At 39.6% G+C, this 18,049-nt stretch overlaps 1 protein-coding gene across 3 annotated transcripts in view; it reads left to right on the top strand.

The window, feature by feature from the left end:
• The first annotated feature begins 626 nt into the window (after positions 1-626).
• Positions 627-18,049, top strand: part of epg5 (ectopic P-granules autophagy protein 5 homolog (C. elegans)) — a 28,298-nt gene continuing 10,875 nt past the window's right edge. Inside the window, exons 1-27 of one of the 3 annotated variants that reach the window (XM_026186185.1) lie at positions 627-816; positions 1,157-1,351; positions 3,231-3,881; positions 3,990-4,250; positions 4,332-4,530; positions 4,616-4,755; positions 4,855-4,962; positions 5,057-5,130; positions 5,298-5,406; positions 7,699-7,813; positions 7,893-8,043; positions 8,164-8,325; positions 8,422-8,579; positions 13,178-13,329; positions 13,449-13,589; positions 13,713-13,877; positions 13,961-14,083; positions 14,176-14,438; positions 14,798-14,938; positions 15,039-15,183; positions 15,758-15,955; positions 16,129-16,236; positions 16,338-16,460; positions 16,692-16,858; positions 16,952-17,185; positions 17,311-17,434; positions 17,531-17,675. In XM_026186185.1, coding sequence (XP_026041970.1) covers positions 1,298-1,351; positions 3,231-3,881; positions 3,990-4,250; positions 4,332-4,530; positions 4,616-4,755; positions 4,855-4,962; positions 5,057-5,130; positions 5,298-5,406; positions 7,699-7,813; positions 7,893-8,043; positions 8,164-8,325; positions 8,422-8,579; positions 13,178-13,329; positions 13,449-13,589; positions 13,713-13,877; positions 13,961-14,083; positions 14,176-14,438; positions 14,798-14,938; positions 15,039-15,183; positions 15,758-15,955; positions 16,129-16,236; positions 16,338-16,460; positions 16,692-16,858; positions 16,952-17,185; positions 17,311-17,434; positions 17,531-17,675 — 4,411 coding nt within the window. In that variant the 5' untranslated portion in view covers positions 627-816; positions 1,157-1,297. The other 2 variants (XM_026186183.1, XM_026186184.1) reach the window with 2 other exon arrangements.

Here is an 18,049-nt window from a genome sequence, read left to right as displayed (position 1 = left end):
ATCTTTTATCGATATCTGCCTATCTCTAGCAAAAACGTAAAATAATCAGCAACTGGCTGTATTTCAATGATATCGTAGACTGCAAAGCTGAGTGCAGAATTTAAAAAATTCAGAGCTGGATACAATGATACCCGTTTTTATTTTTAGCCATTTTCCATTGTGGAGAGCTAAAGGTTTTACACTTGTCCATACCTTAAACCTCACGTGTTGTCCCTAGTAGTAAATGCATAAAAATAAGGCTTTTAGGAAAACACTTAATAAACATTTGCTGCCTTGAAAAAGACTCAATTTACATTGCAGTTGTATGAATATTACATAAAATAAACTATATACAAGGTATCTTTGAACACGAGCGATTCATAAATGTCTGCATGTAGCTTAGAGCCATTTGACGCAGTGTCTTACAGTTTCTTACAGTTGAAGTCCAAAGAGCCGTGCTGACACGATTCTTTGTTTGTCACAGCAGATTTTTCTTTATCGTGTAGAAAAACAGTTAAATATGTAACTTCTTTACACTGACAGAAAGGGGAGTTTCACTGGTCGGGCCGCGATGTAAAATGAGTTTGACACCCGTCACTAAAGTATGAACATTTGACAGAAAATCGTCTTTGCCTATTAGGTGTGGCCTATCTGCTACTCCGTAGAGAGGTGGAGCAGTCACGTGATCAGAGATTTTGATCGAGGAGTTCCTGGAACAAACAAAACAAACTGCAGCCTGGCAGCGGACGTGGCTGTCACTGCGTCTCACTCTCTGGGACGAGTGGAAATTTGATTTCTTATTATGTGAGCAGCAGCACGGAAAACCGAGAGCCGCTGGTAAATAAACAACTCAATAGAAACACCGCCTAACGGGCGAGTGGCTCGGCGTTAGCGTAGCTTAGCCTTCGTACAGTGTCACCAACTGTACCTCCGTGGGGCTTCATGGTTTCGTTTTCCCCAAAATGTGCTGTCTGAATATTTTGTTCACGCTAGGTGGCCTGCTAATCTTGATATTCTCCGCAGATGAATCCTGTCAACGGAATATAAAAGTGTGTTTTGTTTACAGTCAGTGACTGTGTTTATCTTGTCAGCACAACCAGCCACGGGGTGCTTATCACAGGAAATACCTCGCTGTTTGTTCCAGCTAATGGTCGCCTGTTGTTTTTGGTATATTTAGATCACCTATAATGACTGCTCAGATGATCAGCGGTTTTCAGGTGATCGGCATCATTTCCACCAGGAAACTCCTCAGTCAGCTGTTTGTGAGAGTGATCTGAGCTGTAAAAACAGCTGATGCGGACACGAACAGACACTAAAAATGGAGGCTGTGAGACCAAAGAAGAACAAAGCAAAGGCCAGCGGAAAATCTCAGGTGATTAAATCAAGTACCTTACAGGTATTCTTTACCTTCTTCTCTTTTCACGAGGGAATGAAGGGCCTTCAAAGTATAAACGTCCCAAACAGAGTGAACACCCCAGTAAAATACATTTCTCTTCACATGTAGGGACAGTTGCAGGTATCCACTTCGATACAGACAGGTGACAAGAATGAAAGTATTGAACCTGTGAACCATCTAGAGAGGGGATCTGCTGCTTTCCCTTGACAGTTTATAATCACTCATCATGGGCATGATTGTCATTGTAGTTTTGAGCTTTTAATGTTTGTTTTTTGTTTTTTTGAACTGTTCTTTTTCAGGTTTGATGATTGTACAGAATACATCTTAAATGAGTTTAGAAAAAATCAAGAATTAGGTACACACACTTGAATTTATTTTAGATTTTCACTAATCCACAGAATGTCGAAATTTTACATACAGGCTCTTACATATCCAAATAATATTAGCAAATTACACCTCAACCAGACACTTGTTGTGCCTATCAACAAAGATTCGGGGATAATTCTGGCTGAATATTTGACGACTCTTCTTGGCAGAATTGGTAGAGTTCATTTAAGTTACCTAGTTTCCTGTTCTTTTAAGCTTAGTCCACAAATTTTCAGTAAGGTCAAGTTTGGGGCTTTCGGGAGCCAATTCCAGAAGCTTAATATTAACCTGCTTTATCCATTCTAAAACAAATTTGGATGTGTATTTGGGATCATTGTCCATTTGGAACACCCAGCATTGTCAAGTTTCAGCCATCTAGCTGTTGATTTGAGATGAAGTTGAAGTATTTTGAAGTGGTCCTCCTTCATTATTCCATCCACTTTGTGCAATGTACCAGTACCACTGGCAGCAAAACAGCCCCAGAGCATGATGCTACCTCCACAAGACTTGACAGTTGATACAGTGTTCTTCAGGTCGAAAGCTTCACCTTGACTTCTCCAAACATACCTCTTCTCATGTTGTCCAAATAAGTCAATTTTGTCTCATCTTACTTTAAAACCAGAGAGTATTTGGCCTCTCCATGTAGGCAGCTACAAATTTCAGTTGATCTTGAAGGTGTCGATTTTAGAACAGGAGCTTCTTTCTTGGTCGGCACCCTCGCAATGACAATGTAAAACTCACTTCACTGTGGACAGTGACACTAGTGTTCTAACACTTTCCCATTCATGGCAGAGCCATGTGAGTTTTGGTGGTTCCTGGGTTGTTGCTGAACATGCAATTTCCTGCCATCTGAGGGTAAAACAAATCACAAAGCAAAGAGGAACTATCAGTTATAGTCAGTAAGTATAGTAACCCCATCCATGGAACCAGAGAGGTTCAGTAAATTGGTTTGATTATTTTGTAGATGATGTGAGTCATATGCTGTGGTTTTTTGCAGTGGCCAGGTCTCATCCCTGTTAAACCTTTTTGGGAGATTTTAAACTGAAAACTGAAATATTAGACACTCTGCCCCAGTCACCAAAACACCACACGAGTAGCTATCCTATGAAAAAACAGCTTGATCCCTGCTTGATCCTCCCAGAGACTTGGAGCATGTACCAATGCAAGTTGAAGCTGTTGTGAAGGCACTTTGTTTTTCCTTTTTCTTTTTTTTTCTTTCAGTCTGTACTTTTATTCTTTAGAGATTGATAATAAATCAAATGACTTGCAAAACACATAAATTTAACATACCACCATGATCCAAACAACAAAAATATCCATGATTACAAATGCAGATTCTTTTTGGCACATTCATAGCAGTGTTTGTTCTGTACTCACATGACTATGGTCACATGTAAAAAGCTGTTACACAAGCTTGGTTTTCCTCCAAAGAGAAATTGGTGTGTCATTGTTGATTTTTTTTTTTTTTTTTTTTTTTTTTTGCACACAGCTGGTCAGGAAGCAGAAGCAGGCAGAGGAAGACAAAAGAGCCCCAGCTCCCTCAGCTGTACCTGAGGCCTCCACTTCTGACTTCACTGAGATCCCCCTGAGTCTGCCCTATCAGGAAAAGGAGGAGGAGGAGAATAAGCTAGACACTGTTCAGAATCCTGAAGCCACAGCACAGTCATCAGACCTGCCTTCTGAGAAGCAACAGGCAGAAAACACAGCATCATTGCTGAGTAAGACTCTACAGCCAAGTCTGAACTCCTCAACAGTGACATCACAGGTCACAGCGCAAGAGACCAAAAAGGAGGAAGAGGAGGCTGATGTGCAGGAAGCTCAGGGGGCTGGGCTTAAAATTGTGCCACAAACCACTGAGCTTGAAAAGGATGAACAGTCATGGAATCAGCTGTGTGTTTTAACTCAGTTTGAAGCTTCAAATGTCCCAAGTGCCCCAGCACTGTATCCGTCTCTTCCTACACTAGAAGAAGGTTCAGTGATACAGTTCTGTGGGGAAGCTGTGGAAACATGTGGAAAGGAACCTGCAGTTTTGGCACTTCCTGATCAGGAATCTTCTCCTCCAAGTTTGCGGCCTTTGGAGTCCGTGGCCGACCTTTCTCGGAGCAAACTCTACCCAGAATTACCCAAAACAGCTTTAGAGGTTCAGGTGATCTAATGTACCATGAGATCAAATTTATTGCTAATGCTAAGTTTTATTTACAATAAAATGGTCTGTATTACTGTATTATTTAATCTTTTTGCTCTGTAGCCGTTCTCACTGGAGCAGCTGAGTGTTTGGGAGCCAGGCGGAGGGTTGCGAGCATGGCTGGAGGGGGTTGAGGTTTGTGCAGCACAGTTTTGTGCTCTGGCGCGGCAGGAGAAACACGAACTGACTGAACTGTTGCAAAACTACTGGCGTTGCCGCAGACAGCTGACCCAGTCGCACACACAGCTTCACACACAGTCATCTGAGTGCAAAAGCACACAGAATCGTCTGTGGAGCTTCAGAGATGAACAGCTCACACTTCAGGTGTGTTTTACAAAACATCTATAGTACAGAAAGATCAAATGTCCCACTATTGCTTTCACACTTATAATTTCTATCTTACAGGGTGTGTGTGCAGATCAGACAAAGGTATGTGGGTATCACCGCTTCCAGCAGGCAGAGTTTAGTGAGAGTGTGCAGGCTGAGCTGAGAAGACTGTTTGAAGCTTGCAGTGAGCTGCTCCATCAAAAGGTCGTGCTGCATGCGTACACCGCTCTGCTGTCACGCCTGCAGGTGGAATCATACCTGTACAGTCTTATAAAAGGTGGGAAGAATTATTTTACCTGTACTTCTGATATTACTAGTGTAAAATGTATGTGTTACATCAGTTTTGTCTGTTGCTGTCTCAGATTTTCAGTTAGATGGCCAAACACAGCCGTGTTCTCTCCAACCTCTGAAAGAGGCCATCAGCGTCCTGTTTAGTTTCACACGAAGAGTCCTTGATGACACACAGTTCCAGTCAGACATCCATCACTGGCTTGAGAGATTGGTATACACACAAACCCCAAACCATTTTTCAAACGTACTGCCCCAGTGTTCAAGGCAATTTGTTGTTGCAATCCTTGTGTGTTCCTGGTCTATTCTCCAGGTCGCCGTCCTGCTGCATGTTGGAGGGTCAGGGGAGCACCTGTACCTCCTGTGCCACCTTCTCTGCTGTCCTGCTGGGGTGGGAAAGTGGGCTGCACACTTCCTTCAGGTTAGTTAGGAACACACGCCTGTCATTTATCATTTTATCACATCAATTGCTATACATACAGAGGAGTAGAGTTCTTCTTTATTATCTTACCCAGATCCAAGTTTGGGGGAACACCTCTGGAGTTCAGCAATTTATGCAAGCTCTGGCCATTCTAATGTCACCTGCCAGGTAAAAATGCAAGTCTCTACATGAGTTTCTTCTTTTCACCCACTGACTGTGAGCTATACACTGCAAATTATGCTTTTGGCTTTTATGAGAATCCAGGTCATCTTTTTAAGGGCCAACAGTCTAAGATCTCAGAATGTGGAACTTTTTTTTTGCTTGTTTTGACTCAGACATCGTGCAGAGTTCCTGGGCCACATGAAGCCGTGTGAGAGCCAGAGCTCAGGTGCTTCTGGACAAGAATCTGGCAACTGGACCTTAGTGGATGAAGGTGGAGAGGAGGTAAGTTTATTAATGTAACAATTTCATTTTGAAGAAAGAGGCACAGTTCACTTCTTTTTGCAATAAACAACAACAGTGAATCATTTAAAGTACGAGGTGCAAGTTCACCATTTCAGATATACATTTGTACCATAGAAATTGTAAACATGACATGGCAATAAAAAGAAAATAGTTTTTATATCAAAAATGTGATCCAAATGAGTGACTATAACAGGGAATGCTAGTGCTTTGTAAGCTAAATTGGTTTCCCTGTAAGAAAAACAAAAGTAAATTTATATTTTTTTAATTTAACTTCTCATGCAGTATTGTTAGCTTATTTGTGAAAATAAAATGTAAAATTATTATATAAAATTCAGAAGCAGCTGTAAATAAATGTAGGTACATTAACTCCTCACTGACTATTGTCTGCCCCGTAGATAGTTCCTTGGTGCCCTCTAGGTGAAATGTGGCCAGTTTTGGTGCATACATGCTTACAAAATAAGAGAAAGAAACTTCACCCTCTTTTATTTTTAAGGTTTTATGTATCAGAACACATAAAAAAAATTACAGGAAGTCAGCAGGTCTTAAAATTAGCACTCTACAAACCTCAGCCATCCTGCTCTTTTTTTAGAGAGGAAACGCTTTCCTCCGTAAACACTCCATGCCTGTTCAGTCGTCTTGTTGTACTGTCATGAACTTTCTTACTGAATAATGGATTTCTTTTCCCAGGTTAATTAGTAGAAACAAGTCCTTTTTTCTTTCCTTTTCTTTTTTTTTTTTAATCAATGCTGACGTCTTACCTCCTTGACATTGTGTTAACACACCTGAACGCTCCAGACCAGCTAACTGCCAGAACTTCTGTTTTTATAAAGGTGCTCATACTTGCCGATGATCAGTTAATCAAGTGCATTTGATTAGCTGGACCTGACTGCTACTTACCCTTTCAATTCCTGTGGAAGCAGTGAGGGTCTACTTGATATTTTTAGACACTGCTTCTCCATTTTAGCTTTGGTTTTGTTAAATAAACAATGACATGGTGTAGTGGGTCATCTGAGGTTGTATTTATCTTATTTTAGGACCTGCTAAGCAACAGGTCTTAAAATCAGATACATTTTCTATTATGTCTTGATATATAAAATGTTAGATGTTAAAGAGGGTGTGCTTTATTTGTAAATAACCACATTTATTGGAAATAACCAATATGTTTTTAAGAAGCATCAAAATGTTATAGTCTCTGAAAATAGGGTCTCTTTTTTCTTGTTTTCTTTCACCAGTTATGATGCAGGCGATAATAAATATTCAGTCTGCTTGTTTGTAAAGAAGAGCTGTCACAGATTGTAAATTTGTAGAGAGTGCTTTTTAAAACAAAATGTTCTTGTCTGTCTTCTGATCTTGAGTCACATCAATGATCTGTGGAGAAATTGTGCTAAATGAACACCTATGACCATTTAAATATCAGTCTGCTGGCTTAAAACCACAACTGCTGCCAGTACTAATGTGTTGCCTAGTGTTACGGATTCAAATATTGGGGGTGGATACAAGAGGAAAAACCACAATAACAACACTGGTCCGGCCGGGTTGAGTCAAACGATGATTTTAATGATCACACGCGTGGGAGATGGACACCGTACGCAGACAGCATCAGATCTCAAAATGGTGGAGCATTGATCAAACTCTTATAGCCTCTAGTGGCCCCCACCTTATCATAAAAGCCTGAACATTCACATGCTTTCTCTCACTCAGCGCCTAAGCTACGACCTTGGCTCCCTGTTTATCTGCTCCTGCTGAGATGGGGCAGAAAACTCCAGTATGTTCTGTTCTCTTCTAATCAGACAAATAAGGCGATGACTTTCTGCGAACAGTATTTCTTATAACTCAGCAGTATAATGCATCATAAAACAATATCATTCATTCACAATAAATCAGCAGTCTAATGTAATGCAAATCAGTTTAACAAAGGCAATAGTTATCACCTTCTTCTAATTCAGGAGAATAATGCAAACTAAAACTACATAATAATTCACAATCTTTAATTAGGGGTCTAACATGGCATAAAATAATATTATAATCCAACACTAGGAACTGTGGTGTTTTCAAAGCTTTTAAAAGTCACATTATTTTAAAAAACACATTTGTGATTTTTTTTTTCAACATGTTATTACTGTGTACTGTTAAAAAAAAAAAAGCAAGTAGCTTCTGCTTTATATTTTGCCAAAAAAACAAAAATTAAAAAATGCCAGTCGTAGCATATTGCAAATACACGCAACATGTAGTAAGTCGGCCCCTAACAACATTGTTGTCTTCTGTGTTTAGGATGAGGACCCAGAAACCAGCTGGTTGCTACTATGTGAGGAAGATCTGATTTTATTGATTACCCAGTTCCCCTTCCAGCAGCTCTACTCATACATGCTTGGGATGAGCAAGCAGGGTAAGAGAGTCAGTCTGACCCATCTGTGTGTTAGTTTGTTTGACTCACGGTGTGAACTAACAGGTGCGTCTGTCCCCAGGTGTGTATGAGCCCCAGGCCTGCTCCAGTCAGAAGATGATGCGGGTGTTTGCTTTCGCTTCCTCGCTCATTGAAATTCTCGCTCTCGGTCTACAAACCTATAACAGATCCCGATACAGACAGCTAGTCAAACGAATAGGGCACATCATACGGTCAGTTCGCCAAGCACATAAGCAGCTTCTATGTCCTGACACTTCTCAGGCCATATCACAAAGTCAGAGGATGCATTAATAAAATGTTATGTTTGGCTTTTCTTTTCTGCTCTCCCCCAGAATGACAGTTTGCTATGTGAGTGATCACTGGGCCCAGTACGTGAGTGTGACTGATGCCGCTGGATCTAGCTCTCAAGTACACTCTCTGTCTTTGGAAAAACTGCAGATTGAATATGATCATCTTTTCCTCCGAGCTGTTTTACATGTACTCAGAAACAAAAGGTGAGGAGTTAGCCTCAAGTTTCCATTTTAACTGGGAGCAATTTACTTTACAGACTTTGATATTTGTTATTAATTTTGTGTGTTCATCCTCTACAGGTTGGGCATTTGGTTGTTTATGTCTGAGATGCCATATGGGACTTTGTCCAGCTCCATGCTCTGGAAGATTCTTTATGTTATGCAGAGCGCAGAGACTGCAGGGCTAGAAACACTCAGCACAGCTGGTGACACATACTCCTGCATTCAGGCTCTCAGAGGTACAATTAAACACACATAAGATACACAAAGCTTTCACATCCTTAAAACTTGCCTGTTGAATATGTTAATGCTCAGAAGTGTCCACTCAGTTTCATCATCATATTAAAAAGGAACTTTTTAAAATATCCCAAAAACATTCAATTTGAGCTTTGAACAAACTCATTGTGTGGATGCCTTAATAGGCATCCACACTATTGAGTTCCTGTTTCTCTTTATTCTTTATTATTCCGGGTGTTTCCGTACACTTTTTGCCGTGGATCTACTTCCACAATTTTTGTGCTATTTTCACCGTTCAAACTCTAAACTGTTCTGCTCTTTCTGCTAATGCCGGCTATGACTTTTGGTGTTTATTACTATTATACTTTTTAAAATATTACACTTTTTTCCTTTAATTTGTCCCATTGAAATGAATGGGAAACTTCCACAATTCTGCTAAAACTTTCTTGTCTTTGAAACTTAACTACTGCCTCATACTTTCACCTAGAAACTTCATTCAAACTTTAAAATGTTCTCAAATGATTTGGCTATTCCTGTATGATTCAGCTTTTTCAGATCTTCTACCGTTTTAATCTTATCCCTCTTTGAGTTTTCAGTTGCAAAATTGTGATTTTTCAGAAAATACATGCGTTGCTATGGTTGCTATGCAATTAACTCAGAGGGGACAGTGAAACTGTTTGAATTTTCTCTTCATGTCCAAACAACTTCTTGCTACTCGCTCAATTTCCACTCAAGCCCCACAAATTATACACCAAAACGTAGGTATTTTTGCTGGCTTTCAGAAAATGTCACTATCATTGTTGTGGGACTCATAGATATTTTGCAAATCTCCTCAGAGTAACACAAAGTCAGAAAACTCTCCATATAAACTCAATGGAGAGTTTGTTCAAAATCACCGCTGGATTTCTCTAATGAGAGGCATTTTCAAATTGTCATATCTCCTTAACGAAGCGAAGTTAAGACATGAGGCTTGTCCCCGTATATGTTCAGACACTCCTGACGCTCACAATTCAAGAATTTCTTTCTCACCTATTACCGTTCTGAAATGAGTTGGACTTGTTTGAGGGTAGGAAATTTGTCCCTCGCTCAGATTTAATCAGATTTCAATCTCTGGAAATGAACCACTTTTTTCTCTCGTCATATCTTTTTGATGGATTTCCACAGAGCCCTGAAAATTTCCATGACTGTTCACCAAAGCCTGCTGTTTCTTACGGTGAAAGAATGATTTTGATGCTCCATATAGATTTAGAGTTACCAAAGGTTGTTTGAGCGCAAGTCAAGGCAGTTTTTGCTTCGCCTCTACTCAGTTACAGTGTATTACAAGTCATATATCTTTAAGAATTTATGTTTTATCTCTGAATTATGAAGACCTGAAGATTCCCCCATCTCTTCTGAATAAAACGATGCCTGAATGACCGTTCTAGCCTCTACGGTTAGGAAATTATGGCCATTTGTTCGAGGGGAATCCTGAATGTCAGAAATACACTGAAGAAAACTCACACCTCTCTCTGTGTCTGTGTGTGTAAGGGCTGACTACAGCAGGTGCAGCTAATTTAACTGACCTACATATACCAAGCCCAGACTCTCCACAGCTCCTGTTCCCTTTACTGTCTGTGTATGTGTGTCTGTGTATCAATATTTCTCCTATGTTTAGGTATTACTCCTCAATCATAGTATTTCTGCTAAAGCAAAGTACTTCTACTACATCTAAGTACTTTTGCCAAATCATAGTATTTCTGCTAAATCATAGTATTTCTGCCAATTCATAGTATTTTTGCAAAATCATGGTATTTGTGCAAAATCATGGTTTTGGGGCCAAATATTTCTGTTATTTTATAATATATGTGCTGAATATATTATATGTGCCAAATCATAGTATTTATCCCAAATTATAGTATTTATGCCAAATTACAGTATTTCTGCTAAAACGCAGAAATAGTACCTTTTAGCAGGAATTTCTACCAAAAGATAGTACTTCTGCTAAATCAGAGTATTTCTGCTAAACCAGAGTATTCCTGCCAAATCATAGTATTTGTACTGAAACATGGTACTTCTGCCCAATCATAGTATTTATACCCAATCATAGTATTTCTGCTAAATCATAGCATTTGTGCCAAATCATGGTATTTGTGCAAAAACATAGTATATCTCTTATGTTATAGTATTACTACTAAGGCATAATATTTCTGCCAAATCATAGTATGTGTGCCAAATCGCAGTATTTATACCAAATCACAGTATTTGTGGTAAAACATAGTATTTCTGCCATATTGTGGTATTTGTGCAAGAGTATATCTTTATATCTTTATAACCATAGTATATCTTTTATGTCATAGTATTACTACTAAGGCATAGTATTTCTGCCAAATCATAGTATTTGTACTAAATCATAGTACTTGTGCCAAATCATAGTATTTGTTGAACATCATAGTATTGGAACCAAAACATAGTATTTGTCCCAAAGCATCGTATTTGTATGGAGTAATAGTATTTCTTCTAAATCATAGTATTTCAATTAAATCTCAGTAGTTGTGTTAAAATGCAGTATTATTGCCAAATCATAGTATTTGTACCCAATCATAGTATTTTTGCCAAATCGTGGTATTTGTGCCCAATTAATAATTCTGTTATGTTATAGTATTACTACTAAGTCGTAGAATATCTGTTATGTTATAGTGTATCTGCGGAATATAGTATGTGTGCCAAATCGTAGTATTTACACCAAATCACAGTATTTTTGCTAAAACATAGTATTTCTGCCATATTGTGGTATTTGTGCAAGAACATTGAACTGTTATGTTATAGTATTACTACTAAGTCATAGTATTTCTGCGTTGTTATAGTATTTGTGCTAAAACGTAGTATCTCTGCCAAGTCATAGAATTAATGCAATTTCATAGTTTTTTTTTAGGAAATCTGTTATGTTATAGTATTACTACTCAGTCATAGTATTTCTGCCAAATCATAGTATTCGTGTGAATTTGTATACTGTAATATCACTGTATTATGTAGTGGCTAAGTAGGGGCTGTTTACTAAGTGCATCAGTGTAAATAGGTCATCTCTTGTGTTGGAGTGCCCTCTTGTGGCGCCTTTTGGGTAGTGCCTTAGTAAACGGGAACCCTGTAAAAAGTGGCATCAGACTGATTTGTAGTGGAGGAATTTGTTACCAGTTTTCTTAATCTTTAATCTGTATGCATGTTGTAATGCATACCCTGTTCTTAATCATAGAAACCACACCATATCACCTCTCCACATCCTCCTACTGTATGCCATACCTCCCTGTACCATCCATCTGACCGCAATAAACTCCACCTGTGGTAATCTAATCCCTGGATGTCAGCCTCTCCTTCTGACCGAGGATAGTTATAGTATTTGAGCCAAATCATAGTATTTGTGCTAAAACATAGTATTTCTTCCAAATCATAGTATTTGTGCCAAAGTATAGTATTTCTTCCAAATCATAGTATAACTGCACAATAAAGGTTCTTGAGCCACATCAGTGTTTGTGCCAAATCTTAGTATTTCTTCTAAATCCTAGTAATTCTGCTCAATGATAGAATTTCTGCTATGCTTTAGTACTTTTTTCCTAGATTGTAGTACTTCTGCTAAGTCAAAGTATTTCATGTAAATCATAGTATTTCTACCAAGTCCCAATGTTTCTGCTAAATCATAAATAATGTTTTAGTACAAATTGTATGATTTGGTGGAACTTTCTGTGTTCCAGCACAAATGCTATGATTTGGCAGGAAAAAAATATTATTTAGTATAAATACTAAGTTTTAGCAGAAATGCTATGTTTAAACTTTAAAAAATTCTGCTATTTCTGCTGATGTGTGTTATGACTTTTGACCATTGAAATGAATGGAACACATTATCAATGTGGTCACTGATTTTGCATGATGGGTTGAGCTGTGCTTTACCTCAGTGAGATAAGCATCCGTTCTCAGACTGGGAGGCCTGGGTTCAAATCCAGCTTATGGCAACATTTCTTTCACTTAACAGTTAAACTTTTTTTAAACTCTTTTCAACACAAATTTCATTTTATTCACCCCTTTTCAGCAAAATTTTCAGTTTTTTAACCCCTTTTCAGCACAAATCCAAACTTTATCAGCTCTTTTTCAGCAAAAACCTCTTTTCAGCAGAATTCTGCTCATTCAACTCTTTTCAGCAAAATTTTCAGTTTTTTCTGCTGTTTTCAGAAAAAAACTCTTTTCAGCAGAATTCTGCTCATTCACCTCTTTTCAGCAGAATTTTCACCCCTTTTTTTTTGCCCAAATTCTGCTAGCACAATTGTCAATCTCTCCACCTTTTCTTTGTGAGAAAGTGTTTGGCTCAGTGAGCTAAATAGCTGCCCTTTGATCAGGAGGGCCAGGTTCGAATCCTGCTCAGGGCATCTTTTTTTTTTTTTTTTTGTTTCAACTTTTTCAGCTTTTTTCAGCAGACATCTTCAGCCGTTAAGGCATCCACACTGCATTTTCGCAGGAAATGCAAATTTTTCTAATTTTCTATTGTACTTCTTTCCTGGATCTAAAGTTGCATCATGTCGGTCTTCTTAGTCTGGAATTGTCATTGTGATTTTATTTTTTCTCTCGGATGCAGACCCACAGCATCAGGCGAGTTTTGAACAGTGGCTGTGTGAGGTGAACAGCTCTGACGGCATCTCGCTCCTCACTGCATTAGCACAAATGGCGACACCCACTCAGCGCTCTGACTCACAATTCATCACCACTATAACTCTCCTGATTTACCAGGTAGGGGGGGCTAATTTTTCTGAAACTAGTATCAACTTTGTAACACAACACAATTCATCATCCCTGATTAGGATCTGTACTGTCTCCGTCTGACATCCATTTCCTCATTTTTGCTTCAGGTCTCTTATGTGAGTGTGTCCACCAGAGAAACCTACTCCAAGGTGGGGAGGGAGTTACTGGCTGCTATAGCAGCAGCCCACCCATATGTTATCTCGGTGCTCCTTGAGAGACTGAGGGACACCATACAGACTGTGGGAATGGTTGGTATTGTGATTCCATAATAAAGGTTTTAGCTGTACATGATTTTTAGTCATCAAATGTTTAATTTGATCCATGATCCATCCACTCGTGTGTTTTTATTTGCATGTTTCGTTTGTGTGTAGGTGGCTTTGTACTTGTGTAAAGAGCTGCCTCTGAGTCTTTGGCAGCCGCAGCAAGAAGAAATATGCGTGATTGGAGCGTGGCTCCTTCAGCATCCTCTGTCAGCTGTAGAGAACCGGCTGGCCTGTGTCATCCTTGAGGGTCTGAACTGGGGGTTCAACACTCAGGTAGAGAGGATGTCTTAGACTCCTGACAGTGCATTCGTGAGTTTGTCACAACCAACCTTCACTAACCTTGTTTCCTTATGTAGGATGGCTCTTTGTTCCTGCCTTCAATTCTCCACAATGAGGTGGCACTGCTGGTGGCTGAAGCCTATCAGAAGTACCTTACAGACAAACCATACAGTGGGCTCATATCAGAGGGAATCAAACAGGTGGCACATTTACACTTGCCTCACATCTGCTGAATTCTTTAATGCTTATTTCTGCATTACACATCATTCTCTCTCTTTCTATCTCCTTTCAGGTCTCTTACCTTGCAAGTGTCCTTCGTTTGGGCGTATCTCCTGAAGCATCCTTTAGTCAGTGGGCATGGCAGCTGCTGCTGAGGCTGAAGCTTCATGGCAATTCTCAGAACCCTAAAGGAGCCTGGGTGGTCCCTGCTTTGGCATCCAACCCACCTCCAGAGCTTACGCACTCTCCTAGCATGCACTCTGTTCTGAGGGCTGTAAAAGCAGGCATACCGATTGGATGCTACCTGTCCATTGCAATGACAACCGTGGGACATAGGTTTGTATTCACACACTAGGAGAACATTTACAGCTGACTTACACATTGTGAAGGATTGAACTGGTTAGAGATGGGTGTAGTTTTTGGAAAACTCAGCCTTGTTTTACCCAAGAAAGGCAAAAACAATTTGAAAATAATACAAAATATGATAAAATAATTTAACACAATTTGATATACAAATATTAATCAATTAATGTTGCAAATAGAACTCTTGCTTTTCAGCAAATGTGTATCAGGGGCTAATATAGCTACAGTATATTATGTAAGGTGTAGATGCGCGAGGTTTCTAACTTTAGTTATATGGCAATCACATGTATAAGTTGAATAATCTTGTGTGGATTTTGTCTTTATTTTTTCAGCCTGGAACATTTCTGTACTGATGGTGTTGGCTTGTTGAAAAGTCTGATTCAGTCTCGCCATCTGAGAGCTGCTGTGCATCTGTTAGATAACATCCTACCCCCAACCTATCCTCTTAGCTACTACCTGCTCAACAACGCTCAGTAAGAAACAGGCATCCTTCGTAACACACGTAAAATCTGCAGCTAACTCAAGCACTGACTTTATTCCGACACCTCTTGTCTTGCTCTTTGTTAATGGCAGGTTTGTAAGCTGTATTCAGTTGTTCTTGCAGTATGACAGCGTGTGTCCTCAGGGCATGACGCAGCAGGTCACGCATCGAGTGGCGCCACTTCTCACTGGAACCAGTTATGGAGACAACGTCCGTCTGCTGAACAGTGTCATTCAGGTGCATGGTGAAACTTTTGTGCATGTTGTGTGCAAGATTCCTGAATTTATATGAGAAACAATGAAAAAAAAAATATGGAAAAGAAGCAGATTTTAATTATTGTGTGTCCAGGAAAAAATGCAATAATGTGCATTTATTTTTTGGTTGTTTAAATTACTATGAAACAGTAATTAAATTACCAAGTATTTTCCTCACCCTCAACATTGCTGCCCCTCTCTAAGCCTTTTCTGGAGGTTTCTTCCTGTTAAAAGGGAATTTTTCCTTCCCACTGTCACCAAATATTGCTCATAGGGGGTCATCTGGTTGTTAGGGTTTTCTCTCTATTATTATAGGGTCAACACTTTATAATATAAAGCACCTTGAGCTGACTGTGGTAGTGAATTGGCACTATATAAATAAAGTTTTATTTAATTTAATTATTCGGGGTAGTTGAACAAATTTTGAGCCAGCCAAACCATGTTAGAAGGGGTTTTGTTTTATCTTACTTTTTTTTTGTTTTTACATGTAAACACACTCAATAATTCAGTCCTCATTACTTTGGGACTCATTACTCATTTTTTAACTCATCTTTCAGAGTCATGTGGTAGAAAGTTCGAAACCAGGCCTTGTTGGAGCTGCAGCAGTTCTGGAGTTTTGGGTGGGAATTCTGACTCAACAGAACTTGTGGTACCGAGACAAAACAGTCCTGTTCCTCATGGATCAGATCTGCTGCGCTGCCTTCACTTACCACCAGGAGGAATGTGTCCAAAAACTCCTGTACCAGCAACATAAGGTATCTACAAAGTGGTGTTTGCTTTGCATGATTAAGCAACCTCTGAACTTCACATTAATATTTAATGAGACACAAACCAAACAGACTGGGAATAAGTTGAGGAAAGCTAATTAGCAGCAATGTTTGGGGGGGGGGTTCTGTTTTTTTTTTACTGTTTTTCATACCCTCTGCAGACTGCTTTGGGTTATCATGGAGACCGGGGTCTGCTCTCTTCTCTGGTTGGGTGGATTTCTGGAAATGCCACACCCTCCTTCATCGAGGGCCAATCCTTGAGTGCTGAGGTGAGAGACAACAAAGCAACAACCACATGTGTAAATACAATTGATCACATTAGTAGAATTCTCCATCCTCACTGGCCTGTTAACATTTATGTTTTCTTTAGATCTGGTTTGCCTGGGTGGTGCTGAATATGGAGGGTGTGTTTGAGGAAGATTCTCAGCTGAGGCGCTGTGTTGAGCATGAACTCCTGTCAGAGCTTAATATCTCCCCCGAACAAGCCTTAAAGGTAGACAGTTTATCAGTAATAGGTTCATTATCTCATTACATAATGTGCCATTTTACATCCTTGTTCAGAGAAGATGTATTCTATGACCTTTGAATAAAAGTGAACAGACTATTTGCAAAACTAAAGAGCAGAAATATCATAGAAAGTACTTAGGATCTTGGTCTACTGCTGTTCAATGATTTGGAGTGTTGTGTTTAGATGATGTTAACAATATTTCTGTTTCTGAGCCAGAAGGCTCAACAGAGGCTTAAGTTGCCGGTAGCCCCGTCTCTGCAGAGGCTTCAGGTATATCGTTGGGCATATCAGGCCGCAGCTACACCACCTGATCACCCCCTCCTACCCCTCATCTGGCAGAAATTCCTGCAGCTCTACCTTAGACAGCCTGGACCTGAGTATGGGTATGATAAACATGCTCATGTGTTATGATCCCCAGTCAAAGAAAGCAGAGAATAGGCAGAATCTGTATCTATCTGTCCATGTGTCTCTAACAGGCTGGCTGCAGGAGGATGTATCGGCAAGAGGTTCTTCCAGGCCTCTTCCCAGGCTGCTTTCCTCCGAGATCTGAGGCAGAGAATACAGGAAGTGTCTGACTTCCACCACGCTGTCAGTCAGGCCCTCCGGGTACTCCCACCGAACACACCCTCATCAGACCAGGGTGACGAAACCCCCAATAATCCCGGACCACCTTACCTCACTTCTCCTCAGCTACATACAGAACTGGTCAGGTATGGTGCTGATCCTGAGACAGAGCTTTTATAAAATCTTTCTTATTTTTTGTTTAAAGATCATTTCCTATATTCCAGGCTATGGCAGGCTCTAAATTCTCAGCTGCTTGTTTGTTTGTCTGCAGGTTGTTTGGAGTATTTTCTGTGTGGCTGGATGACGAGACTCTGCAGAAGCAAGAAGTGTATCTTCCCTCTCTTCCTCCAGAGTATGAACCACACAGACTGGCACAGGTCATGCAGTGGCATCAGGTGAGTATAATTTTTTTTAATATATATATATTATAATATATGATTCATTTATTAATTGTTTTTGTTTTGTGTTGTTTTTTGGGGGGTTTTTTGTAGGAACTTTGGCTGGAATATGTGGACCAGGAGCGTCTACAATATGATCAGAGGGAAGTTTTGTCTCTTTGGAAGAAGGTGCAGAGTGAGCCAACATTCCTCCAGACTCAAACCTCTGGTTTCACTGACTACACCAGCCTCAGCAATGGTACGGAGCCAAGCTTTATAGCCAAACGATTAAGCAGGGGTTAATTAAAAAGAAAATATACAGATACCAAAAATGCAATTCTGTAAGAAGTTTATATACTGTGTGTCAGCTTCAGAACAATAAATAATATATTCTCTGTTCGAGATATTTTTCACAGGAGACATTTTCACTTTTTATTTGTTAGTGTTTTTCCTGCTATTACATGTCAGAAACTCCTGTAATAAAGAATTGTTCTCTTGTTGATTTAATTCCCTTTTCTCCTTTGTCTTTGAGACCAAAATTATGTAGACCAACTATACACAAGTGTATTTGTTTCGCTTTTCATATGTGCCACAATCTACTTCTACTTCCAAATCTAAAAATGCTTGCATTTG

Source organism: Astatotilapia calliptera, chromosome 12 (assembly GCF_900246225.1).
Source record: "Astatotilapia calliptera chromosome 12, fAstCal1.2, whole genome shotgun sequence".
NCBI lineage: Eukaryota > Metazoa > Chordata > Actinopteri > Cichliformes > Cichlidae > Astatotilapia > Astatotilapia calliptera.
This window is presented reverse-complemented; position numbering and strand designations above follow the sequence as displayed.